The 27,740-nt window shown below is 42.2% G+C and overlaps 1 protein-coding gene across 5 annotated transcripts in view; it reads right to left on the bottom strand.

The window, feature by feature from the left end:
* RFX2 (regulatory factor X2) overlaps window positions 1–27,740 on the bottom strand; it is a 98,892-nt gene that overhangs the window by 46,960 nt on the left and 24,192 nt on the right. For 2 of the 5 annotated variants that reach the window (XM_019513369.1, XM_019513372.1), the window contains exons 2-5: window positions 10,932–11,044; window positions 3,223–3,312; window positions 2,425–2,504; window positions 755–1,019 (exon numbers count right to left, since the gene is read on the bottom strand). In XM_019513369.1, the coding sequence (XP_019368914.1) occupies window positions 755–1,019; window positions 2,425–2,504; window positions 3,223–3,312; window positions 10,932–11,036 (540 nt within the window). In that variant the 5' untranslated portion in view covers window positions 11,037–11,044. The remainder of the gene's footprint in view (window positions 1–754; window positions 1,020–2,424; window positions 2,505–3,222; window positions 3,313–10,931; window positions 11,045–27,740) is intronic. The other 3 variants (XM_019513373.1, XM_019513374.1, XM_019513370.1) reach the window with 2 other exon arrangements.

Here is a 27,740-nt window from a genome sequence, read left to right as displayed (position 1 = left end):
TATTTCTAGGCCTGGAAGGTCCTTACATAACAGCCCTGACACATATAGCCACAGGTAAGCTAATTTAGCTCATTTATAAATATTTTTTATCCTCGTAGAGCTGTGCTCATGGTAACTAAGTATTTGAATCTACAGGCAGAAGAACAAAAAAAAATAATGCCAAAAAATATTTTAAAATGCTAAAATAAATGTTATGCAACATGTGGCATATAAAAAAAATACACAATGTCATAGGGAACCACGAATGCTTTTCAGTGAGCATTCAGAACAAGCTATTTAACACACTCCGAAGTAGAGGTGTGTGAGGTGTGTGACCAGTCTTTTTTTTGAGGCTACCTGGGAGAACTGGACATTCATTTAGGATGAACTGAAACATTTCAGTTTCTGATATAATCCCTTTTTATTACATTAAGTCAAATTTAAAAAAAAAAAAGATATTTTGAAATAAAAGATTCCATTTTAAAAAGGCAAGACAAAATTGACTTTTTGTATTTTTTAGGCAAGACTGTTTTTTGCCAAACCCCCACACTTCACCCAGCTGTGCTCATAAGTGATGAGAAATCCCAAACTCCTACTGATAACATGCTTGTCCAGTACCGCACCACCGCATCTTCCATCACTCTCCTTCACATTACATTTCTAAACAGACACAAACACAGAGCTAGTGATCTGACGTCTTATTTTTCTGAAGTCTTTTCTGTTCCCTTAGAATAATTCCTGGCTCTGTAGTGGCAACACCTGCAGGGCTACATACCGTTGCTGGAGAGGAACGTGAAGTATGTGACAGAGAATGTCTAGTGTTTTCCATCCCCCCATGAATGAGATAGGCTCCTGAGCTGGAGAGGATCTGACTTCCCCCAATGTCCATGGTGATGCCCACCATGCTGTGAGAGGGAATGGCTGTAGGAGAGGATGCCGCTGTAGTCACCTGAGCTCCACCTCCCTGTGGTTCGAAATAGGAAGCTGCACTGCTGGGGGTGTAAATCTGAGCTTCGGTGTTGTAGGAGTAGGCAGCTCGTCTGTCAAAGAAACAATAGGGTTAGGATGTGAAGCACACGCAGGCGAGGGGGGCTTAGTTGCCTAATCTCACTTACAATAGGTTCTGCAACCTGTACTAAATTTTAAAAGAGCCTTGGCTGTACTGTGGCTGGGATTTGCTGCATTGAAATGTAGCTTCAATGTGAAAGTCAATTTTGACAACACTAATCTCGCCCGTGGCAACCCTGAAGTAGGCCCCAAGCCACAGCCCCAGAGCATTTGGCCTTAGACGTGCGATGTTGGGACATGCACTGTAATAATGCAGGGGGTCCGGGAAGGGCCATCTCAGCCTGGCCTGTACCATAAAACCTAAGGCACCTATGCCCCATTTATACTTTTAATTGCACTGAATTTTTGCTTGTACTAGATAAAGTCTATTTAACTACACGGAAATACCCTCCTTCTGTAAATCCTGCTCTTTTGCCCATTTAGTTTACAGCAGCACCTTGAATGAAATAAGCTATATCAGTTAAAGCACTTCCTTACTGGTACAACTGTCTCCACAAAAGCTTTTGCTGCTAGAGAAGTCTCATTACAAAAGCCACAGCTTGGCTGGCAAAAGTTTCCAATTGTAGACCAGGCTTGAGGCTTGGAAGTGCCCATTGAAAACACAGCTTAAAAGCATAAGTCATTTGAACTTTTGCCAAAACTTAAGAAGTCCAAGTCTTAAGTACAAGAAGGACTTAAGAAGTACACGGTAAACAGAGCTGGTTAATTTTTTTTTACATTGAAACATTTCCCTGCTCTCCCCTTCCCACCTCCCACTAAATAAAATGGACTTTAAATCAATAGAACTGTTTGCATTTTTTGACATTTAGTTAAAGAACCAGAAATTAAGTCTCATAGGAAAGGGAAGTGTTTTATAAATTTCTTGTGATACATTGGGAATTTTTAGACCAGTCGTAATGAAGAGTGTCAGTCATTGGACAAGTATCTAGTGGCCAGACCAGAGGATCCAGCCTTAGGAGAGTCAACAAGAGAAGGAACCTCCTTCTTGCAGCAACTTAAGGAAATTCTGAAGTTTGGTTCAACTGTGCACTGGGCAAATTTTCATCCCAGAACATTTCAAACCAAACAAGTCATGGACTTGAACCTGAGTATTTCACATCCCAGACAATACCCTTGTCCTGCTATCTCCCTCTCTCCTCTACCTGGCTTTTATGGGGCCCATTTCCAAGAGCAGCTTTGGACAGAATAGTATATTTACAGAGGAGAATACAAGGACTGACAGCATACACAGCCCCACATGAGTACATGAAATGGAGAGTTAAGACTTTGTGTGCATCTCCCCAACTGTGTGGGCTTTGATTCTCTCTCAAAGAAAGCAAAATGGACTTTCACTTCTACCATAGGGACTTTCTGTAGTGAATGAGAGGAGGTTCTTACATGGTCCCATTGGTGTAGACAGCCTCTCCTCCCTCCACATACTGGACCTGAGCTGGGTACACGTGCTGCACAGTTTGTACCTGAAACAAATAGCAAAATGCCGGGTTTATAGAGGAATTGTTTTTAAAAAGCAATGGCAAAGCTACACACACACACACACACACAATATATGTATATATATACAGCGATAGCACTTAAAGTGGTGGCCAAAACTATTCAAGAATCAACAATTTTACCTTGACATTTGGATTGTTTTTAGAAACCCCAAAATTCTAGGGCATACACAAACTAGGCAATGGCTCGTGCCATCATTGTGCCTGGTTCTCCACTTGCAGCCCCACGTACGGTGCACCCACTGCATTCGCACAATTTAGCACCTTTTGAATAAAATAAGTTTAGCCTTGAAAATAAATCTTGACAGAACAGCAATTTTTTTAGAAACAGTCCAGCAATTTTAAAAAATAAACATGCCTCCCAAATCTTTAATGTTAGACAGGCATGGGAGAGGGGTGCTAAAGAGAGGTTTCATTTTAATCCTTAACTGTGAGAGTCTCCTTTGTTACCAGTCCAAAGCAAGGAACAATCAGATGCAGGGATCAAGGAAATTGCTCTCCTTGCCATCTCAAGTTTCCCAATCATACACAACTAATTAAATATATAGATTTTAGCAAATAGATGCTGTATATAGTTTCAAGAGACACCCATGGGACATGGAGGTTAGGAAGGGGCGGTAGATCCTATTTACTCACTGATTATTCCATGGCAATAGCCATTACTTCTCCACTGCATTGACCTTACCTGCTGTGGCACCTGCTGAACTCTGGGAACGGAGATTTGCTGCATCTGTGCTCCTTTGGGAGCAGAGCCCGTTGCTTGAACCAAAACCCTCTGAAAGAATAAAATACAGAAACATCCAGTTAGGTTCAGTCTTACCCTTAAACCCAGCGCACATCATTCCAGGTAGCCTACCTCCTGCCATGCTTCCTAGGGAACTGGCTTCAAATCCTGAAGAGGCAACAGTCCCACACTAGGTTTTATATTGACCCATGTCCATTCCCTGTCCTAATGCTTCCCTCAACAGCCCATCTAATCTAAAATTACAGTGAAATTGGGACATAGCCACAAACCCCACACTAAACAAAGCAAAACCTGAAATCTGGATCCAAGCTTTATGACATGGGCCCCTCTTCAATCAGTCATCCAAGGAATAATAGAAATGAGCTGGTTTTCAGAGACAGGTGTTAAAAAAAAAAAAAGGTCAAACCACAAGTCAACTGGAATAGTCTGCCCTCCCATCTCTACATGTTCTCCTGCCAGTGAAATGTTTTCCAGTGCTGCTATAACAGGTCACTAACCTTTATGCAAGAGCCACTTCTGTCATGATCACTACCAGTAATGCAGCCAAGACATTCTTGTATCTCCATTCAGCTGTGTAATCTCACTCCTGGAAGCCCTGCCCGTCCCTACCATTTTGCTACTCATCCACCTCTTTGTGCCATGTCTGACATTGTTTTAAGCTTGAGGCCTCGGCCCATGTCTTATTTGATCCATGAGGTGTCTTGTATACTTTTGCATGCTCCAAAGTACGTGAATGGTGAGAACACCAAGGATAGAATTGAATTATTGAGAGTGGCACGTGGGAGCGTAACGACGTACAGGGAAACAAACGTGCGAAATGCACATTTAGGCCAAGTATCAGGAAAAAATTAATTACAGCTTTTAGGCAGTGCAAAAGTCTCTAAAAGGAAGTTGTTAATGTTTGAAGACTACCAGTGCACTGGATACATTGTAAAACTGCTGGGAGAAAGAATCCTGGAACAGGAACTAGACAAGTCTACTAAAAATTAACCAATTGTACTAGCCATAACCAATTGTATGGCTTTATAGCATTACCTATCACCTTCGTATCTGTGCACCCCCTGTGTAATATCCATAGTAAAAGCCCACGGGTTGTAAACTCCATTAAATGCACTGGGGTCTTTACTTTTACTATTGATATTACACAGGGGGTACACAGATATCAAGGGGATAGGTAATATTATAAAGCCATACAATTGGTTATTAGGGGATTTACACACAGCTCCAGGAGGCAGGTTGTGGGGGATGCTTTAATCAGAACAGCTCTGAGAGCCGCTCTAATTAAAGTGCCAAGAGCGTCACACGTGTCAGCATCCCTGGGGGGAAGGGGGGTGCTTTAACTAAAGCTTGAACGAGCTTTGGTTAAAGTGTCCCCGCTGCCATTTTTCAGTGTGGGGATGCTGATACACATGACGCTGGAGTCTGCTGGACTGTGGCAATTACTACACTCCAGCAGACTCAATTAATTGATTACTCGAGTTGCTCTATAATTACAGTGCATCAAAGCAGCCTCAATGTATGTGTATAGGTGCCCTTATGATGACAAAACCCTGATGCACTTATATTTAAGTAGGTCCATTGAAATCACTGAGAGTAGGACCATGTTGAAGAGCTTTGCTGAATCAGGATCTAATCCATGCTTATTCACACAAATTATTGGACTTCAAAAGCATTGCTCACATGAGACCCCATCTTGCAAAAGTTTAACATAATAAAATATGTTCTCCATGTTCAAGGAAAAAGGTTAGCATGGCTAATGGTCAGCAAGGCTTATTTGGAAAGCAGATAAACTCACACTAGATTATACCTTGGGAACTTTTATAGTTTTTCCTGAAGCTTTATGGTGTGCATTCTTTTTTAAGGTCATACACAGGATATTGTATTTATTTTTATAGTCAGCAAACCAGCCAACAGCCCGCAAATTTCCAAGTCGGAGCGCAGCTCAGGGAGACTCCCAGGAGTGCTAAAGGTACCTGAACAATTCAAGTCTGCCAAATTGGCATGCAGAAAACTCCTACAGGATTTTCTCATCAAGATTCAGGTTCCCATTTCTCCTTCCACTGGAAGTGGGAGGCACAGAGATGAGTAAGAGTGAAAAGGAACTCCTGGGATTAATCCAGCTTTTCCAAACATCAAACAAATAGTCCAGCCCTTTCAAATCAAACTCAGTGAAGAAAGACCCCGTAAAACTTCTATGATTTTTTCATCTTTTTTATTAAGACCACTGTGTATAACCACCTCTTTGTCATTAGTTAACTCAAGCCAAGCTGCCACAGAGACTCCAATCACATTCATCTGTGCTACACAGAGTCCAATTGCAGTATCATCAATCTGCAATGTATCCTGGCCCTCTGAAGCCTTCTTCAATGGTTTAGCACTAAAGTTACTTTGTAGAATTCATCATTTGTCCAATGTATGAGTTTATTGGATTTAAAGGCCAGGAAAGACTGTTATGAGCATCTGCACTATCCACCTGCATAACACAAACCAGAAAACACAAACCAGCATTGATTTGTAGAAGCTTGGAAACAGTTTGGATAAAGGTAGATACCGGGGCAAATTCACCCTCAACGATAGTCCCCTGACACCGAGCCAATGTGCCTAAGCATTAGGGGATACAAATTCTCATCCAGCCTCTTGTGGGTGGCCTTAGTCAAGTCACTTCATTCTGCCTCAGTTTACTAACCCATCTCTAAACTGGGGGTAATGGTCTTTATTTAACTTTAGAAAACACTTTGAGAGCTTTCAATAGCAAAGACATCTGAGATTCGTCTGTCTGCACTGCCTGGGACTTACCCACCATCTCCCTACCGGACTGCGTTATAACTTCTCTTTGAGTACAAGTTGTGGGAACATACAGTAGTTTGCCTGGGAGGCTTCCTATTACTGAGAGTGAGTCAATGAGAGTTTTTCTGTTGACTTCAAAGGTGGGATTTTTCCTTCCGTCTGCAGCAAGCATCACAGAACAGGCAGAAGCAGCTATCATTTTTCAAAAGACTGATAAGGTTTATGGGATTGTTGCTAAACTCCCACAGTGCCCTTTAGGATCATATTAGCTCTGACTTCTTCGGAAATAAGATTCACTCATCTGCCAGAAGTTAAGGATGACTGACTGCACTAGATATTTCCTCACCTTTCCATTATGTTTTCATCATCTGAGCAAATAGAGCAAATCTTTTTGTCATACTTTTCTTTCCTTTCTGCACCCTCTGTGCAAGATTTTGAGGTTCTTTTTCAGCAAGGGAGCCAATAAAATTAAGCTGAACTGCATTTTTGAGGTGGGTGCAGGAACATCATTAACAACTTCCTATGTTGGAACAATATCAAAGTGGATTATTCTACTCCTCCTTTAATTATTTTTCTTTAATTCTTCACATGCAGAATCTTATAGTGGGACTGCAGTGTGCTCGCAGGATTGAAGTCAGTCTAGAGGAAAAGGCCAAGGGCAACTTGCTTCAATTATTTCTTGAAATTGTGATTATGTACTACATTAAAAGTGATGTTAGCACAAAAGAACTTGATAAGAAAGTTAAGAACAACGGAAAGGCAAAAGACTCATAAGTTTCAAAGGCATACATTACAGGCTGGCCTTCAACGTACTTTGTGTGAATATAGATCATTTCTAAATTAGTCTGATTTGAAGAGCCTTGAACAGGAATTAAATTCCCAGAGGTATCTTGTCATGACTTGGAGACATCATGAGATGGGGAATCTACCACTTCGCTTCATGGTTCATCCTGGTTTTCCACCTTCACTCTTAAAATTTAGTGACTTATTTCTAATTTGATTCGACTTTAAGTCACGGTTTCTTGGCACATCTTTCCCTGTTATTTTAAAGTGCCCTATAGGATCTAGTATTTTCTCCTTCTCTAGGTACTTATATACTAGAATATTATCACCATCATTATTGTTATTATTACTACTACTGTTATAATGTTATTATTATATGATTTGTATTATATAGTATAATAATTAATAATGGTTATGATAATATCACCTCTCAAATCTTTTGATAAGATAAGCAAAAGGAACTTCTTTGTCTCTCTCTGCAAAATAGTGTCTGGGGCCCTCAATTTAATTTTGTGGATCTTTCCAAATCCTCTACAATTTTTTTCAAATACCATTTTTTAAAACACAGGGGCATAAACAGTATGCAGCTCTCTAGTCTCCATCGACATTTACCTTCCTACTCCAATTTATGTGCATATATTAAAGGATTGGATTAGTTCTTCATGTCAATTTGAAGGTTGTGTTAAACCATCTCTCCATATCAAACCTTAAGCTCTGGTCAGAGGCAGTGCTTGCCAGGATACCCCCCATCTCCTCACCACTCGCTCTGTATTTTGACTTTGCAAATCTAGGGATTAGGAATATAGCTTTGCATTTGGCTGCATTTAAAGCATATTTCACTTGAGAGGTCCCAGCTTGTCAAATGATCCAGATCACTCTGTCTGACTGCCCTACCCTCCCATGACTCATTTCTCTGCTTAATTTTGTGCAAAGTTTATTGGCAGCAATTTTACATTTACTCTCAGATCATTGATGAAAATGTTGTTTAACACTGGGCCTTGCATCAAATGCCTACTAATAACACTCTCACTTAATGATTCCACACTGGCAGTACTGAAATCTTTCAGACCTACAGCTCTTAATTCATTAAACCTGAATTTTATAGATACTATATAGTGCCAATTTTTAATCTGAATGCTTTGTGGGCCTGTGTCAAATGTTGTATGCAGATAAAGCAGACTCTTCTAATTGGGTTCATCAACCATATATATCCATTTCATTTCTCCGAAACTATAATTGACCTATAGTTACCAGAGTCATCCACATCTTTATTTCAAATATTAGCACAACATTGGCACTCTTTCCAGTTTCTGAATGGATCTTGGACTGCCAGAAAACTTTAACAAGAGGCCAGAGATCTCCACAGCCATCTCTTTTAGGATTCCTGGGGACAAATTATCCAAGTCGGGAGATTTAAAAGCGTTTTTCCTCAGCAGATGTAATTTAAAATCGTCCTTATATTTACTGACTGGGAAGTATCCTACTGCTCCTCCTCATCCCTTATCAATTTTCTATGCTCTGTAAATTCTACATTGTACTGATTGTTTTCCGTTTCCCCTTTTTCTATTTGTTTTACATCGTGGAGTCTGTTTGTTTTGTAATTGCGGCCATTGCTCTACCACTGAATCTGGATGGACTTTCATTCAAGGTCATCCTATTTTTTGATTGTGGCATTATGGCTGTTTGGCCACTGAATAAGTACTCTTTAAAAAGAGCTCCTACTTCTCAGCTGCACTTTGCTGTCTGGATTTTATCTCCCTATCCATCTTGCTGATCATTCTTCTCTGCCTCGGAAAATTAGACCTTTTGAAGCATCAAATTGTATATATTATTGGCTGGGCTGTCCTTTGTCTGCCTTTACTGAATATAATCAGGTCACGATTACTGGTCCCTAGGCAACCACCAACTGTTAACCCAGCGATTAATTCATCTTTATCAGTCAGAATGAGGTTACAAATAAAATTACCAGGTGTCGGGTACAATACTGTTTCTGTTAAAAAAATCATGAGTGGCACCTTATAATATTGAGAAATTCTAATGATATATTACGACTGGCTACACAAGATCTGTGCTGTAAATTTTCCAAACTGGAGTTCCCAACAATATACATATATTTTTTTTCTTTCCACATATTACAGATAAGTGTTTAAAGAGTAACTCATCCTTGTTTTGTTCTGTGATCTATAGCGGCCTCTACCACGTCCCCATGCTGGCCTTTGTTAGTTGGTATACTGATGCATTGGTAGTCAAGAACCTGTGGTTCTAAAGTTACTAATAACAGATGGTGATATATTACACACGTAGAGTCACCTCACACTCATTTTTCCCCTTCTTTTCTTCTGAAACAGATTGCAGTTACCAATTTGCACATCCCAACCATGCAAATTGGCCAGCCAAGTCTCAGCAATGGCTGTTATATTGATTAACTAACTAATGAGACGTTCCATTTCCTCCTGCTCATGACGCAGACTCTTAGCACTGGTATACAACTAATTGAAACATTTCTTGTCTTCACATCCTTTGCCACAATGGAGCTTGGGTTCAGGGCCGGACACAGGCATGGGCGAACCAGATGGTCGCCCAGGGCCTGGACAGAAAGGGGGACTGAAAATGGTAATTTTTTTCCCCGTTGTCTGATTATTATTATCATTATCTCTGGTGAAGGGGGGCCTGATACTAAAAGTTCTCCCAGGGCTGCCAGGAGTCTAAGTACGGTGCTGCATGGGTTCATAATTCATTGCTTTCTGGGATGTTCAAACTAGCCTCCAAAGATGAAAGTTCATTTCCCCCAAGCCTGGAAGATGTTGGCCATCCTGATTGTACTGTCCCATCTCCCAACAATCTACAAAATGAGAATGTTCAACTTCAAAACGAATCATGCAACCAGCTGTCCACTTGTAGCAATTTCTATTTGCAAACTTGTAGCCCCGAAGAAACTCTGGATGTGCCTTTTCTGCATCTCCATTCTGAGATCCACAATCTTCTGTCACCTACACAGTTTTACTTGGCTATTTGTTCCAATGTGCATCACTACCGCAGCCAATCTTGGATTGTTACGGTCAAAAATATTAATCTTAACAACGAAATCATGGAAACATTTTGCAGTATTGATCAGCAAGTTGCACACACAAAATGAAAAGCCATGCAATGAAACTGAGAGCGTGGAAACTGGAAAAATATGACAAAGTAGACAGCTATACAAAGAATCTTATTACCTGGGCTGCCTACCTTCCAGAAATGATACTATTCTAGGAAAGAAATTGCCCATAGCAATTCCCTTCTCCAACCTCAAATGGCATCTGACTCCCACTAACTGCGTTGTCCTCTCTAGTCAAAGATACTGCTACCCAAACCCCAGCCCTGCAGCTTCCTCATAGGTTACAAAACTTTTTTGATATTCCTGTAAATGGAATAAAATGAATCTCAATTCTCATTTCACTTTCATTTTTTGAATTAAAACTATCTTTTCTAAAAAATAAAGTGACAGCCTCACTTCTCTACCATCGAAAAGGTTTTAAATATGTTTTATTTATCTCAATGTGTTAGCATGGAAAGATTGAAAAAAAAGAAAGGGAAAGAGAAAACCACCAGACACTTCTCCCTTAAAAAAACTCAAAACTGCTAAGCATTTTGTCCCTCTTCTCCCCTAAATGTTTCCCAGTTTCACTGATTTTGTTATCATTCAGCTTTAAGAGATGCACCATTAAGGATGTGGTGCCATTTGATTTGTCATTGCCTTTATTGACACATCCAGTAATGACATCATGATACTACAATAAATCAAACACCAAACTCTTGTAAAAAGGTTTTCTTGGCAACAAGGATAATTTAAAATCCATATCCCAGGTTCAAGTGGTTGGGGTTTTTTGTTTTTTTTTTTAAACTGCAAACATTTCTATGGTAATTATCAGTGCAACATCCATAGAGACTATCACGGCTATCTCAATGCGAATAAATGCCTCAAACCGATTTTAAAAGAAACCCTTCCGACCTATGGATTAAAGCAAATCTAGCATTAAAAATAGGTTGCTTTTCCATGAAGACAGCCCCAACAGCTGTGCAAGCCGTGGTTACATTACCTGCTGAGATGCTGGCACTGGTTGCACTACTGGAGCTTGGGCCGAGGCAGAAGTACGCAGAGCCACAGAAGTCGCTGAATCTGATCCACCCTCTGAGCTCTGCATGCTCACTGCTAGAGAGAGCACAGGACAGATGAGACGGAGAAAACAGCTTCACTCATTTATAGTTCTAAAAGCACGGGAGTCTGTGGCATCAAGGCCCAAGGAATAAAATCCCTGTGGAGGGTCTATGGGCAGTTATAGGAAGGAAGGTAGCTGCCTTCCTACTTGGAGGATTCTTTTTAATCTTGGCTCCAACTTTATTGCAGTATTATATTAAGAGAAAAAAAAGTTGCACAACAGTTCCACAGAAAGAGGGAAGGAACAGAAAACGTGCTTCTAAATATAACAAAATGGCAAAGGAAATTATTGTGTCACAGCCAATCTGTAGTTTCTCCTCGCTAAGGGCTAACAGAACGTATGACCAAGAACCACGGTTTCTTCCCTATGAGTGTTTGCACAAAAAGCCAAGTGCCAGACTTGACCATGTGCCCAGATCAAATGCATCTGAAACAGCTTTGCCATGCTGCAAAATGCAGGCACAGAATGATGAAGCTGCGTGCCCTCCGACAGAAGCTGAGGTTCACAGTAAGAGGAGACACCTTGAAGACAGTCAAATCAGCAGATTTTTTGTTTCTAAACTGAAACTTTGGACAAAAAGCTATTTTCCTTGGAAACCGAAGATTTAGAAATTTTGAAATGTCAAGGTTCCCTCCGTTAAATGTAATAAAATATACAAGTTCCGGGGACACAACCAGTATTTCCATTTTTCTTTCTCCCCCTCCTCCCCCCATTTCTTTTTTGCAACTAACTTTTTGAACTTCCACAAATTTGCAAGAATAGAAATAATGTGGGGGGGGGGGGGGAAGAAAATTTGAGAAAAATCTGGGTGTTATTTGTTTTTCCATACGCTGTCATAAAAGGAAAAGCAGTGGTAAAAAAGATTAAGTGAACAAAAAACGAACTCTGCAAAATGGAAACGACATCTATGTTTTTCTTAAATTTTCCCCCTACTTCTCAACTAGGTCTGACCCGGGACAATTATGGCAAATAAAACTATATGGGTTTCTCCACCCTGTCAGCTCTAACTGCTTGTGAATATGTTCCTCTTTTATGATTCTCCTCGACGTAGAAGGGCGAGTGGGAATCACAATTCAGCTGAAGGATCAAGAATAAACAATCCCAAAATAAGTCACATTGCTTGTCGTAGCATTGTTCATTTCTCCAGCCCTCAAGGCATTAAAAAAAAGCTTTCATTTTTCTTGAGACTCTGCATAGAATAGGACTGCATACAATCCACTATATAAAGACAGCATCTGTTTCTTTAAATCACTGTCTGACCGTATTTTTGACGGGGTATCTAAAAATTCCTCTTTATCCAAGATTCCAGCTGCTTCGACCCAATGTGACTAATAATAATAACAATAATTCTCTCCGCACAGTTAAGAAATAGCCTCACACCTGTTCCAGTTTGGCCCACCCCAGTCATTTGCCAGTAAACAGCTGGGCCAGCACAAGGTCTTTGGTGAAGGAGATAAGCTGGTAAGTCTCATATAAACATAACTTCCAGCAAAAAAAGGACACTTTTTGGATACATATTCTCATAACTTTCTCCAAGCACGGGCGATTGTTTGTTACTTATGCCTGCTGCACTCTAGTTCCCAATTTAGTATGATTTTATACCTCTCCACTCAAAGTGTTGGGTTTAGGTTATATAACTAGAAAACTGGGTAAGTTCTCATCAGAGATTTTAACATGCTTTGGAAATGTCATATGAATGCAAGCAAGATCAGCCACCTGTGGAAACAGGTTCACTGCAAACAATTCGATTTAGATTAGAGCTCAGTTTAGGATATTAAATGCTCATCAAAGAGCATCTTGAAATTTTGGTGCCCTAAATATGCCCAGGGCCCAGTGTGTTACGTTCTTTGCTGCACTGGGGCTCAAGTCCCACTGGGGTCAATGTGATTTTTGCATGTGCTTTTCTCAATGGGAATTTTCTCAATAGGAACTGCCAGTAAAAGGGGTCTTTGTAAAAGATCACAGAATATGGTACTTGACTTCACCATACCACCATGGATTACTTGACACCACCATACCAACAAATTGCCAAGCAGGCTTGGCACACTGGTGTTCCTTCCAACTTTGTGTCCTTCAGAAGTAAGACTGATGGCACTAATCAAAATCCCGCATCTCTTTGAAACTTAAGATTGAGATCCAAATACCCTTGACGTGGAATATTAAAATAAGTCATACAGAAAATGACAACATTTATTTTAAACGCACTAGGATCCGAAAGGCACCTTTTCCTCGTACGGGACATCAACTATGGCATGATGCTTCTTCCATACCCACTCATCATCTCTCAGACAGATGATACTCAAGAGACATTTTCATAACTTTGGCAAGGCCATAAAGTGATGCAGCAAGTCTAATAAGAAAAAATATTTTTTTTTTTGCAAATGTGGTTCTAACACGGTGCCACTCTAGTTAGAAGAGGAACTCTCTCAAGTCGCATCTGCTCACTTTTGTCAACAAATGTGTACTTCCCATTGGACCTCGGTGCCCAAGAAGAGCTAAAAAAAAAGGATGCATGGATCATGAGCAACATATACAGAACTCTTACAAATACAGACTCTGTTACTGATGATGATACCGGAGATGGAAAAAGCAAATCTGCATTCTCAAATCCCAAGACAAGTTCACAACAATGAGGAAAACCCTTGACTTGCAAACCAAGCAGATGCAATCTGGCATTGCAGGGAGAGAGAGGCAAGCCATAAGCATGGAGCCCCAGAACAGTATTTGAAAGAATCTGTATTAATGTCTGTTTTCCAAGGATGCTTTAGTCTTAGAAATATCTTGAATCGTCTATTAAAGCTGTTTTGTGCCTCTTGCAAATATGAGAGGCAAATCTGTTAAGGCTTTCTGTTCAAACTGACTTGTGCTGCTGACAAGTTCAGCACACAAACAGGACTCCCACTCGGTAGAAGTACGGCTCCTGCTATCTCTCTAAATATTGCAAGGGACAAGTGAGGTGTGCAGCTAACAAGGAGATTTTCAGGAGTTAGGCAGCCTGTTTCCACTGGGAGAAAATAGAAGCCGGATGCCAAACTCACACCTGTGCCATTGAAAACTTCCCGCACTCTGCTGCTTAAGTCTAACTCGGAGGCGGCCAATTATTTTGGGTGGAGGGCCGCTCATTGAGTTTTGGCAAGCCATCAAGGGCCACATGACAGGCAGCCGGGGCAGATAAATATTAATTTTCTAAATATTTAGGAGCCCCGCAGGCCGGATAGAATGGCCTGGCGGGCCGCATCCAGCCTGCGGGCCGCATTTTGCCCACCCCTGGCTAAACACTGAAGAGTGTTGATTGTGATGCACCATCCAGTCTAATATCAGTAGAAGCCTAGCAGCTAACTTCTCATACAGCCATTTAGGGAATCTGCTGTCATTCCTCGACCTGGTTTTTGACATCCCTCGGGAGCCCCAGTTCCACAACACACTGACCAAGGGCGCGGACAGAAGTGACATTTGTCGGGCAATCGGCCCCCTGAAAATGCTCTGCTGCCATGCTGCAAGACACGTGCATGGCTGCAGAGCACCTTAAAAGTGGCCGATCGCATGACAAATGAACCCTCATCTGATGAAGGATCACATGAAGGTATTCCAAAGCAAAGCATCTTCATTAACTTCCATCAGTCCCTGCATGCAATCAGGGCTGGGCTGATACAGCTCAGGCTGTATCCCCTTTCAGCTCAGGCTGGGCAAATCCCAGCCCGCAGTTCCTACCCCATTCCCCCTCCCTTCCTGCAGACAGCACCAGAGCTGGGGGGGCGGGGGGGTAGGAGAGAGAAGCTGAAGGCAGGCAGCTCCTCCGCTGGGTTGGCCCCAAAGTGGAGCTTGATTCCTCCCCGCCACACCCGAGTAACAGGCTTTCTGTGAAGCGCCACGAGTTAGAGCTGGGAGCTGCACGTCAGTGACTCTCAGTACTGACTGGCTCAGAAGCCATATAGCAATCGGTGTTCAAAATGCTGCAAAGTGTATACTCCTAGGAGAACTAAGGCAAACGCTCTCCAGTTCACAAAAAAAAAAGAAACTACGATTCATTAACTCCTACTCCTGACTTTGTGCCCCTTGGGCAGGGGGCTGGATCCGATGATCTCGCAAGAGCCCTTCCAGCCCTTATGTCTATGAAATTCACATTTGCACAGTCCACCAGATAAATGTACTTTAAAGGTGTTAAGCCTCTTTGGTGCTTGCTAAATTTAAAGTACTGGCTTATTTTAAGCAATGCCAAAAGTAATTCTGTGGTGAGCTGCAGGTAGCAAGAGGAAGAGCCACTTGTGTGCCTCAGTCTGGGTATCACTGATCTAGAACAACTGCTCCGAATGTCGACTCAGTTGGTGAATTCAAGCTCTATTGTTTTTAACGGGGATGAGTTTTGGTGTTCGAGTTGGCAGAAGGAACAAAAAAAATCACACAGTGCAGCCACATTGCCAAGTGTTGCTGATTTACAGATACCAAAGTGAGCTATTTGCAAAAAAGTAACAGAACTATTAAAAGGTGTTGCCTGGAGCCCTGCAGCCAATTAACAAAATGACACCTCTGCAATTCTATCCAAATCAATGGCTTTGTATAAGCAAAAGTGTATGGAATTGGTAGGCTAGGTTCTTTGGGTAGATGTGATATCTTTTATTAGACCAACTGACTAGCTGGAAAAAAGTTCTTTGCAAGCTGTCAGGCACCATCACCCTTCTTCAGGCATAGGGAGTGTCTCCTATATAGGGTGATGGAGCCCAAAAGCTTGCAAAGAACTTTTTCCCAGCTACTCAGCTGGTCTAACAAGGAGCTAACAAGGAGGTTTTCAGGAGTAAGGCAGCCGATTTCCACTGGGAGAAAATAGAAGCCGGATGCCAAACTCACACCTGTGCCATTGAAAACCTCCCGCACTCTGCTGCTTAAGTCTAACCCAGGAGCAGGCAATTATTTTGGGCGGAGGGCCGTTTACTGAGTTTTGGACAACCGTCGAGGGCTGCATGATAGGCAGCCAGGGGCAGATAAATATTAATTTTCTAAATTTTTTAGGGGCCCCATGGGCCGGATAGAATGGCCTGGTGGGCAGCATCCGGCCCACAGGCTGCATTTTGCCCACCCCTGGTCTAATAAAATATCTACCCAAAGAACCTTGCCTGCCTATGTCCTTAAACCAACACAGCTACAACCAAAAACCCAGCAACATGGAGTTGGTAGGAAACAATTAGGCACAACCAGGAACAGAATCCATAGCGAATTTGCCCAGTGTTTTTGGGCAAATTGGGAATGATGAAAGCTCTTGGTGGGCTCTTGCTTCAGTGAGGTTTGACAGACACTGGGCTAGGTACAGACATTCAAAAAGTCCAAGGCACAATCGACCTAAGTTACGTGGTTTTCTACAAGCAGCAGTTTCGATGGGTAGCAAGCACAACACAAATTTGCCCTTTGATAGGAGGAGGAAGGGCAACGGGGGGCAAATCTTTAAACCATTTTTAGACCAGTCTGTGTGGGCCGACCCTCTCTTCTATTACAAGTATAGAGTGGTTTCGGATCACTTATACTGGTAAAAGTGTAATGTCTGTACCCAGCCTAGGGGGCAGAGCTGCATGCAGAGACAGGCTCTAGTTAAACTCCGATGCTTTTCTTGCCAACGCAGCTGCTGACCTCACATGCCAGCACTCGCAGCATCACAGTTCGGGGTGGAAGGAATTGCAGAAGTCTAACTTCTAGGTTGCATCACCACCGAATGAATCAGTCCGATGAGTAAGGCTGCTGCCCTCTGGAAACCTCCTGTTTACAGACAGCTTTCTTGGTATCCAAGCAAACAGCCATGACAGGAACGGAAATACAGAAAAAGCTAATAACTTCTGGCTTCTATTTCTAGTTCTGCCACCAGCTTGCTTTGTGACCTTGAGCAGAGCACTTCCCTTTCCCCATGGCTCAATTTTCCCATTTCCAAAAAAAAGAAGCAATAATACTTCTCTGTTTGAGGCACCAGCCTCAGAGCACCGTTCACATTCAAAGGCACTGGAGGAGGCAAGTGTAAATATTACAGATGCCGACAGCTTTCATCATTCCCAATTTTCATCCTTTCGTTCATAAGCCGCACAGCCTTGGTAAGATTTGCTTTGCCCATTTTAATCCAGCCCATCTGGACTAGTCCTCAGAAGGCTGGGAAAATAAAGATCGGTGAAAAATAGTTCACAATATTTTTCCACATTCAGCTTTGCAGTGAGGCTAAAAACCTCAGGCTGTTTTAGAGTTAAAAAAAATAAATCACGCAGCTTTCCCCGTGCTTGCCATCTTTTTACTTTGAATCAAGAGAAACCTCACCTTCTCGCTACTACCAATATCCAGGCTTTAAAAAAAAAGCCTAGATCCTGCAGCAGATGCAGCAGGGACACCTTAGCACCCACACAGAGCCCCTGTGAAGCCATAAAGGCTCTTTGTAAATGAATTGCAAGATTGGAGACTTAAAAAAAGAGGAACTGCAAGTATTTTTCCATAGAATGGATTAATGTAAACCATCGGCTCCTGAACGCCCAAACACAATCTTCAAAGCTGCACATTGAGCCCTCCAAATGTCTATTGCCACAGCTGATCGGAGCCAGGGCAGGGAGTCTGCCCAAAAGAAAATATTTAGTTAAAGTTCCTCTGGCATCCCGATCCTCATTCAGCCGAGCTCATCAGCACACGGCTAAATTCATGGACGGGAGCAGTCCCATCAGGCTACTCGCTTGTGAGGTGTGGCGTGAGATTAGGGCATAAAGGGATCATTGTGGTACTTTTATTTAGTCTGCTCAAATTATTTCCATACCAAGAAAGTGCATGCAAAGAGTTGTCCCGTTGCCACTTGTGGTAAACACAGCGAGATGAGAAGAGAGCATGGGTTTTTATAAAAATCAGGAAGCCTGCCTCTGGGTGGTACTAGCACCGATTCCTATGGTAACCAGAACATCAACACAAGATTTGATACACACCATAGCTATCGTATTTCTAACTGCAAGTAAAAATGATGCAAGAAGGGGAAAAAAATATTTTAAACCAAACAACAATGATCTCCTTTTTCCAAACTAAACCAGTCAGTGTAGATGTCACGTTATCCAACGGTACAATTGTTATTTTCCAGTAAATCAGGGGTTCCCAAACTGTGGTATGCCTACCCCAGGTGGTAAGCAAGACATCTCTGGTGGGGTACGTGGGAGAAATTGTGTAATGGTGGATTTAATTTTCATTATAATAATCACGGGTGACTGGTGCCTCCTGAGTCTGGGGGTGCACCAGATCGCCGACCGGGGGGGATCCCCCAGAAGATCACTGACCACGGAGAATCCCCCAGTGGCCAAATGCCAAGCCAGCAGCAAAACCGGAAGTGCACTTCTGGTTTTGCAGCTGGCACCTCCAGGGGGTGCACGGCTGATCTCAGGGGGTGTATGTGCACCTGCATGCACCCCCTATGCGTCACCAATGATAATAATAATTGGCATTTAGGGGGGCTAAAATATAAAACATATGCTGGTAGGGGTATGTGGTCTGCTGGTAAATCTGGAAGGGGGTATGCACTAAGTAAAAGTTTGGGAACCTCTGCAGTAAATTGGGTGTGCCTTGGGAAACAAAATGTATGTTAAACTCCTTTTGTAAAAAAGAAAAGTGTGTTATGTTGCCCTTTATAAGATGAATGGACCACCAATTTTTTTTAAAGGGGTTAAAAATAAGCAACAGATTTGAAAGTTTGGTAAATATTTTAAAAGGTTGAAAAGTGGAATATAAGGACAATTTAGTAGCCAGGAAGTGTGTTTTGGAGGAGATTTTTAAAGAATGGTAGAGCATGCATCTGTGTTTCATGACTTTCCTCTAAAATTCTAATATAATAAAGGGCTTAGTCTGTCTGTCTGTCTGTCTGTCCGTAACGCTTTTGGTCAACTGTGTGTGCGCTGCCAAGAGGGCGGGCGGTAATTGGCTGTGTGGGCCCAAGCAGGGGGGAGGCGGAGGTGGGCACGTGCACACCCAACAGCTGGCAGGGGGGGTGGAAGGGAGGTCAGGGGGAAGCCCTGCTGCTTCGTGGAGGTGGGCACACACCCAACAGCCAGCAGGGGAGGAGGAGGCGGCAGGGATGGAGGGGAGGAGGAGGCAGGGAAGCCACGCTGCTCGGGGAGGAGGGGGAGGGAGCCCCCACGCCAGTGCCTGGAGGAGGAGGTGGCAGTGGCAGAGGGAGTGTTTACATGGCCGGCCCCCAAAGGTGAGTGGGGGGTGGCCATGTAAACATTCATTCATTATTTTAAATCTGTCATTCATGATGGGCAATTGGCTAGTACTTCATAACTGTCTAATTACATGGGCTTTGTAATATCCCTTTGAGAGATATTAAACCTATTATTAAACCCGCTAGATAAGTGTTTAACCAAGTGCTTGTATGCCTCAGTTTGCCATCTATCTGCAAACAGGTATAATAAATGAAGTAGGTGTACTGGCCCAGATTTTCAGCTGTGCAGTTTATGTTGTAAGGTGTCTTTCTGCTTTGCTGATCCTGGATCTGTCCAGGACTGAAATTAAACTTCCAATCCATTATCTATTTTGTATGCCAGCTTGCAATAAAACTGGAAAACTCTTCATATGGATGTCATGATATATGGTGTTTTACTTGAAATCACTTGATAACAGGTTTTTAATACAGTTGTAGCTAAATTGCTTGCAAATGAAACCCAACTGTATCCTATAAACTAAACAAATGAGAAGACAACTAGAAGACCCCAAAACTATGAAACTAAGCTCGTGATTTTATGGCCCATTCCATGACTTTGAATGCTTATGGTTCACAATACTTAGTCCATATCATCTGACAAATATCATAAAAGAAATTAAACAGCCTTTTTAAACCCATGTGCATGCTGGGATAAAATTAAGGTTCAGACTTAACTTTTAGAGTCACTGAACTGGAATAATTTCTCTTTCTTAACACTGGCTGCTAGAATCAAAAGTAGATGCCAGCTTTAATTTTTTTAATTCCTCCTGCTTCCAAACAATTTTAAAAGGGAAGGTTAGAAAGGGATTTAAAAACAATCTAAGTTAATCAGCTTCTGGACCTTCCATCCTGTTTTGGTGTACTTACAAATAAGGGGGAAAAAAGAATTATAGTAGCTGAAATCAGAAGAAAAATCATCAAGTATTTCCAATCATCCTGTTTTCTGCAGGCTCTAAAAAGGTGTTTTCTCTTCAACATGTTTTCTGTACTCAGATGCATATTAAGGCAGTTTTAATATATGCTACTGCAACTTTTGCATTCCTATACCCCTTTGCATCAGCTCTATCCAACACAGTCTATGCCACATTTATTTAAGATGCCAAGATATTTCCCATGTGGTTTACCACTTGTGGCCTGTCCTTTAACAAACTGCCTTGAAAAAGAATGACATGTTTTAGCATACAACTCAACATGTAAGAGAGAAACATTTAAAAATAGTATCTGCAAGGAATGGGACCACAATCGTGTTAACTGATGAAGCAAATTTAAGACAAAACTATGTAAGATAACATCTGCTTCAAAAAACAGAATGTTCCCTGAATTCACCCATTTTTCTCCATCATATCCCCAGGTCAGATGGTCTCTAGGAATTGCTAGAAATTTCCTTGAAATTCCAATTGAGGAAAACATTTATAGCTGAACTAAGCTAGACCTATTCTAGGTTGGACTCAAGAAAAGGAGCCATCAACGTGGCTTTTCTCCAGTCCAAGACAGCATGAAGGAGGTCCATAACAGGCCAGGCTCCAAAAATGGATGTTAGTAACAGGCACACCTCAAAATTTTTGCAAGTCTGGAAACAAAGCATCTGAGCTGAACCCTTGCCCAAAATGCAATATCTGGAAATCTCAATACCAGGTTAACTCATGAAATCTGCTTTTTTCCTGATTAATTAACAGCCCTGAAACATCCTGAAAAAAAGGTAAATCAAAGCATCTCTTCTCCTACTATTTTTGCTTTTACACGACACCAGGAAATGCACAAGCAGGTTAAGACGGTACTGGGTCTTGGCCCGTCAAAATCGTGGCATCCGTTCTAAAACCTGTTACTGCACCCCAGAGCCATAGCAGCACAGCTCCCCACCCGGCACAGTCACGCAGCACCCGGGGCAGCACCAGCTTCTGCTGTATGGACTGCGGTGATTGATCCACCGTTGCGGCAACGGCTGTGTTTGTGCCTCCCCTCTCCACCAGCCCACAAGGGTGGCACCTGGGGCTCCTTCCCTAATCACCCCCACCCTCAATGACACTACTGCCACATCGTCAGGACAGTCCACTACATCTGCAATACGCGTTGCCCAAGTCAGACTCATATAACACTATTTCCCCATAGGACTTGGAGGTAGTGCAAGAGGGTACCCAGGATCTTCCACTAGCAGCAATAGGGGTGTAGGTTGTAGCCGTGTTGGTCTAAGGCAGGGGTGGACAAAATACGGCCCAGGGACTGGATACAGCCTGCCAGGTCATTCTATCCGGTCCTTGGGGCCCCTAAAAAAATATTAATCTGCCCTGGGCTGCCTGCCTGTCATGCAGCCCTCGATGGCTTGCCAAAACACAGTAAGCGGCCCTCTGCCCAAAATAATTGCCAGCCCCTGGTTTAAGGACATAGGCACTATGTCCTTAGACCACAGTCCTTCCACTAGCAGCAATAAGCACTTCTCCCACCAGTTATTTACAGATTGACGGCTATATCTGATCTGGTCGTTGAGCCAAGATCCCAAGGACCTTTCTATATCCCTCACCCGGATTCACTGCAAGACCTGGGTGAAGGTTCAGAGAAATTCTACGGATCTGGGGGGCTTTAACGTGCCCTGCACCCAGCTATCTGCACACATGGCTATTTGGCTCAAACTCATTTGCTTGTTTTTAATTGTGGCTAGTCTTTGTCTCTCAAACTCAGATATGAGAAGGAATTAGCCTAGCATCCTAAATAGGCTCCTCCAATTGCTCTTGTGAATTGTATGTTATAACCTTTACCCTTTTAATAGGTTGGGGTAAACGAAGGAGGAAAATGGCAAGGAACCTGATAATAAGCTGATTCTGGAGTGGCTGCTTATTAAAATTGATTAAATTGCTTTAGAATGTTATAAACAGAAAAGGCATCAGAGCCTTCCACTGATTAGGTTAAATTAATTTTAAATAGAGACAAACACCACTTGCTCTAGTTACCTGGAAACACAGATAAATCCAAAACATGGGTTTCAAGAACAGCAAGCTGAATATCTTTTTCAGTGACCTGGTCCTCATGGAAAAATACAGAATTGGAAGGGGCTTTTAATAGCAATAGTTAATAATATACCTAGAGTATAAATACACACAGGGTCTTAAATTGGATTTCAGGGAACCAAACCATGTAATATAGACACTATATTATCATGGGGCCAAGGAAGTTTAATAATCCTCATTGTTTAAGTTTCCTCTTTCACAGATGCAGGACAAGTCTCAGAACTTATCTGTGCAGATCACTTAACCAGAGTTTCCTTAAGAGCCACTTGAGTGGGTGGCAGAAGCAGCGATAGCTAAATGCCGCCCCGCAGTAGGATGCCGATGAGTCTCATGTGGGTATCTCAAACCTGAATGCCAGGGAAAGTGACTGCACAGGTCACAGTCAAACCACAAGGGAGTTCCCATGGACAAAGGGAACCATTCTGCAAGCTTTTAAATGTTTCAGCATTGTGAGGGCTATAAGGACGTCAGAAACAGAACTGAATTATTTCACACAAATTCTACTAACCAGACCCAAAATGCACTTTTCCAGCGGCTCCCAGAAGTGTAGGGGCTGATACGTACACGTTACTACAATGCTACATTCTGACTTCAGAGAGAGAGCTGATGGCAACCCATGAAGCCCAAGAAATGGAGTTCCTTGAGCTTCTTGGAGGGTCGGGGGGATGCTCAGGTACACTGCATATCTTGGCCTTTCAGTTCACCTTTGCAATGTAGTCAGAAAGAGCTGTGAGCTCAATCCAATTTTTTTTTAAATTTCCCATATATCTGTGTTTGGGACACAGCTCCTTTTAAGTCTGAGTTCTTTATCCTGTAGCTTATGGCAATTGTACAATTAATCAAGGGTTGCATCTAGGCCAGTATATCATGCCCTTTACACACACTTCCATTCATTTTTGAAAAACAAAATGATCACGTAAAAGCACATCTCTAGTTCTAAAAAATGACTTACCCAAGGACCTTTAAGATTTGTATCTGAATACTGATATAAGTAGATTGGTGGTGGTGGTGGTGGTGATGGGTGTGTGTGTGTAGGGGGGGTGTTATCTGTTTTGCGCTATTACAGGACTCAGTGTTCTGGTTTTTTCAAATTTCTACACAACCATGGGGTGAAAAAGTTTCTTTTTTAAAAATCAAAGCCAAGTCTCAATTAAAATCACATGGTTCCAGAGCCTGGTGCTTTAAGAGAGGCACCAAAAATCATGAGACTTGTAATAAAAAGGGTTGACAACAAAGAATGCTCCATAAGGTGAGAGAGAAGTTCCTTCCTGAGCCATGATACAGTCACCTTATCTTCTTTAAATATGAGATTTGATTCCCCCCCACACACACACTCTCAAATGCATAGTTAAAAGTAATACTGTCAAGAAAACTGAGGCCAAGACTCGAGCCTAGCTTTTGCAGGTTCTTCTGTAACAGGAAATACCACAGGATGATGTCACTCAGCATGAGGCAGTATTTCATTTTATTTATTTTAAATTTACTCCTATAAGACAGCTTAATCTAAACTGATATGGTCATCAACTCTTGGTTTTTACTTGATTAGGTCAGGCAATCCTTTTATAAAGAAGTGGAAAGGTGGCCGGCTCCCTGTACAAGTGTGGAAGTGGGAGGTTCACTGCTGTATTTGAATTTAGGTATGGGGTTGTGGCAAGAGTTGCTTTCATCCTGCCTATCAGATGAACAGCAAACGCAGAAGTATCTCCTGCCAGCACAGGCCTGTACATTGTTGTTATTTATTTATACAGCACCCTTCATAAGTATTGTGGGACTTAAAGTTAAGGAGAAAAAACCACTAACATAAACTGCAGCCATTCAGAAAAAGAAGTCTCTTCAGTTACATTTGCAGAGAGCAATTGAGCCAACAATCTGGAGCTCTTTGGGCACAGACTGTGCTACAGGGGCAGCAAATGGACTGAAAAATGGGGCACTTTCCATGAGCAAATGGTAGCTGTGTTACTGCTGTTCTATAAATTGCCAGGCCTGTGCTGGACAGCTTCAGAAGTCAGCCAGGACAGACGACATAACAATAAATTCAGTAAAAGAACTGGTCATTTATAAGAAAAGTTCCTTTTTCCAGAAAAGTTGGAGCCAAAAGAAGAGGGAGGCTTGTTTACTTTCTCCTGACACTAGGAGAAGGCTTCTTTCCTTCCACACCACCTCAGTGCCCTCCCTCCCTTGTTTCGACTTCCCCACTTGCACAGAAGATGCTGTTCAAGATTGTACCAAGCTTGAAATGCTCTTGCTAGGCATGGCCCAGAGGCAGCTCCATTATGGTTCTGGGCCTGGGTGGAGTCAGTGCACTGAGAAGAAGCACATCCAAAGATGAAAGGAGTTTGAATGCACAGTAAAGCCCACCCAGGGAATAGGGACTGCCCCAAGCCAAGCTCTACAGGATGCTAAGGAGATGAAACTTTTTCTCTGCGAGGATTTTATATAAATCTGTTATGGATTAAGCTGAGGAAACTACCAATTCTTTTTTTTAAATCACTTGAAAGTGCACTCATCACAGAAACACAGGTTGCACATAGACTTTTAAAGTGTGAACAAACACGCAGTTGCAGCGCATAAAAGGGCAAGAATCGTGGCGTGTATATCAGCCCTGTGGCCCCAACAACACTGGACATACCTGGTTGCTAATTACTGCAGGCGTTTCATTGCTGAGAGGGGATCTGAGAGAAGGCTGAGAGGGGATCTGGTGGCCATCTATAAACTCACCAGGGGGGACCAGCAGGGAACAGGAGCATCCCTGTTCTCCCAAGCACTACCAGGAGTAACTAGGAATAACAGCCACAAGTTGACTGAGGTAGGTTCAGGCTAAATAGACATCAGGAAGCACCACTTCACGGTCAGGGTGGCTAGGATCTGGAACCAACTTCCAAGGGAAGTGGTGCTTGCTCCTACCCTGGGGGTCTTCAAAAGGAGGCTAGATAATCACCTAGCCAGGGTCATTTGACCCCAGCACTCTTTCCTGCCCATGGCAGCAGGGCGGACTTGATGATCTGCTCAGGACCCTTCCGATGCTAGAAACTATGAGCTGCATTGGAAGCATGTTTCTGCAAGTACTGCAACCAGGGAAATGACTTGTGAGACCGCTGCTCCACTATCAGTAAAATAAATAAATAAGTTAGCTTCTTCCCATCCTCAGCGCCTTAATGTTCCCTCAGCTATCAGTAACCATGCATGTGCTGCAACACCCAAGGCTAAGCAAAACCCACCCAAATAAAAGGAAAAATACAAGGACTTTTATTGTATCAGCCATCCAGAAAGATAGCAATTCTTCCTGAAAAGGCTGCAGAATTGAAGGACTGCTTTACACACCCTAGAGATGCGGTTCATGTGGGGTATGTTCTAATACTCTTCACTTAAAAGAAGGCATTTTAGCTTTTTTTGGTTAGGACAGCAGTAAGAAAAACTGCATTTTACATGAATAGGAAAAGAGAAAAAGCCCATGACAAATGTGCATTAGTCGAATCGTTCTCACTTTACAGCTATGTGGTCCACATAAAAGGATGAGCTGTGTCACTGAATTTGAATTAAATCAGGTGTTGTGTCATTTACCCAGGCAACAAATTCTTGTAGATATTTCTGGGTAGATCACAGCCGGCATCGCAAACCACGCAGCTCTCTGGCCCCAAATTTGTGGCGGTGGGGGGGGGCGTCAAATCTCTTCCCAATTTTCTCCATTAACTAAAAGGTAACATAAACCTGGGCTTCAGAAAGAAATACTGTTATAAAGATCCTGTTATCTATCATCTGGTTGGGAGGATTTAATTCTGCACTATGCAATACAATAGCAGCCAGAGGAAGACCGATAGTTCTTGTCAGAGATACTGCTTGTTAGAGGCAGATAATGGTTATTTTGAGAACTTTTTTTATATAAGAAAGAAGGGGGGAACCCTCCCTAAACTTCACCTAAGTACAAAAAGTATCAATTTAGACAAACTAATCCTGCCCCTTGGTATAAACAACCACACAAAACTGACCCAGGCCTATCTGTCAGAAACAAATCAAACTCAAACACCATTTAATCAGAGAAAAACACATGCAGATGTTCAATTAAGAACTGGAGCCCACAGTCCTGGCTCTGTTTGCACTGGCCCACATTGTTTGTCAAGTAACAACGGTTGCTACAGGCAACGCAGTCCACTCCCGTTTCCAGGGGCTGGTTGCTCAGCAACAGAGAGAATACTTCCCAAACTAAACAATGCCATCCCCCAGCCAATCCCCCCTATCGCACATTAACCAGATCGAAAACACACTAAATATGTCAGCGATTATTTTCAGAAGCCCTGGGAGGACTGACAAATAATTTCTTCTCTATAGTAACTGAGGAAGGGGGGGGGGGGGGAGGGGGGAGAAGGAGGGCAGTTTATTCTATTTATTCTGAAATAATTAAAAAAATTAAGAGCAGACAGACTTAGAAGCAAACATCCAGGAATGGAGCCCTTTTAAGTCCCTCTTATTTTAAATATATCAACAAATTAACCTCTCTCTGGGGTGACGGCAACTTGTTCTTATACAAACCGGTGTCGTCTCAGCATCTAGCTTCTACAGGAAGTATACAGTGAAGCAACATGGAGCAATAGCACTGCGAGAACAAAATTACCATGCAGACAGGCATTACCGGCACAAGTTTTAAGTTATTTTAAGAAAACCCCTGGTCTTCTAAACATAATGCTTAGACACACGCAGAAATATTTTTAAATTCTGTGAACAAATTAATTTCCTTTGCAAGATTTCAGGCTACTGATTATAAGCAATGAATTCCAAAGTCTTACGGAGCGTTTTAGGCAACAGCTAAGATGCCTGGTATAAAAATACAAAGCTATATGTGCATTTATTTTTGTTAGGGTGGTAGAAGGTGAATACAGTCCTGGGTACAAGTGGCATGAAGTGCAACATAAAAGTACTGCTGTGCTTGCTAATCAGAAGGTCACATGCTGCCCTCAGATGCTCCTAAAGTTAATGGGAATTGTGGCTGTACAAAATCTGCCCCTTAGACTTTGAAATCAAAAGCAAGAACAAACTCATTTGCAAGGTCATCATCACAACTCATTTCCCAAGGAAGATGTGAAGTTTATTAGAAGACTTGCTAATGGTAAATACTTGAGGTTTCGAGGCTTTTAGCTAATTTGCTATGAACACATTCTTATTTTTAACATTTTTTTCCAATGATAGCAGAGCTTTCCAAGATTTCATGCCAGAGCTATGTGACTTTGCCTCAATGGATTTCTGCTGCTTATGGCCATCACAGAAGAGACAGGACCAAAAAACGCCCCACCCAAACAAAACAAAAACAGTATTAGACTCTCTATAAAAAAAAATGATTAAATGTTTTGAACAAAGATTTTATGCTTGATCTGACTGTGCTTTTTGGTTGTTTTGCGGGGTTTTAAAACTGATCATTGCAGCAAACAAATATGCTTAGGGATTTTTCTGCCCTCTAGTTGTGTTCAGTTCTGTGCGAGGGGGAAGGTCAGTTCACTC

The sequence above is a fragment of the Gavialis gangeticus genome, unplaced genomic scaffold (assembly GCF_001723915.1).
Source record: "Gavialis gangeticus isolate Ggan-Ray unplaced genomic scaffold, GavGan_comp1, whole genome shotgun sequence".
NCBI classification, from domain to species: Eukaryota; Metazoa; Chordata; order Crocodylia; family Gavialidae; genus Gavialis; species Gavialis gangeticus.
Note: the sequence above shows the minus strand (reverse complement) of the source record. Positions and strands in the feature narration are given on the sequence as shown.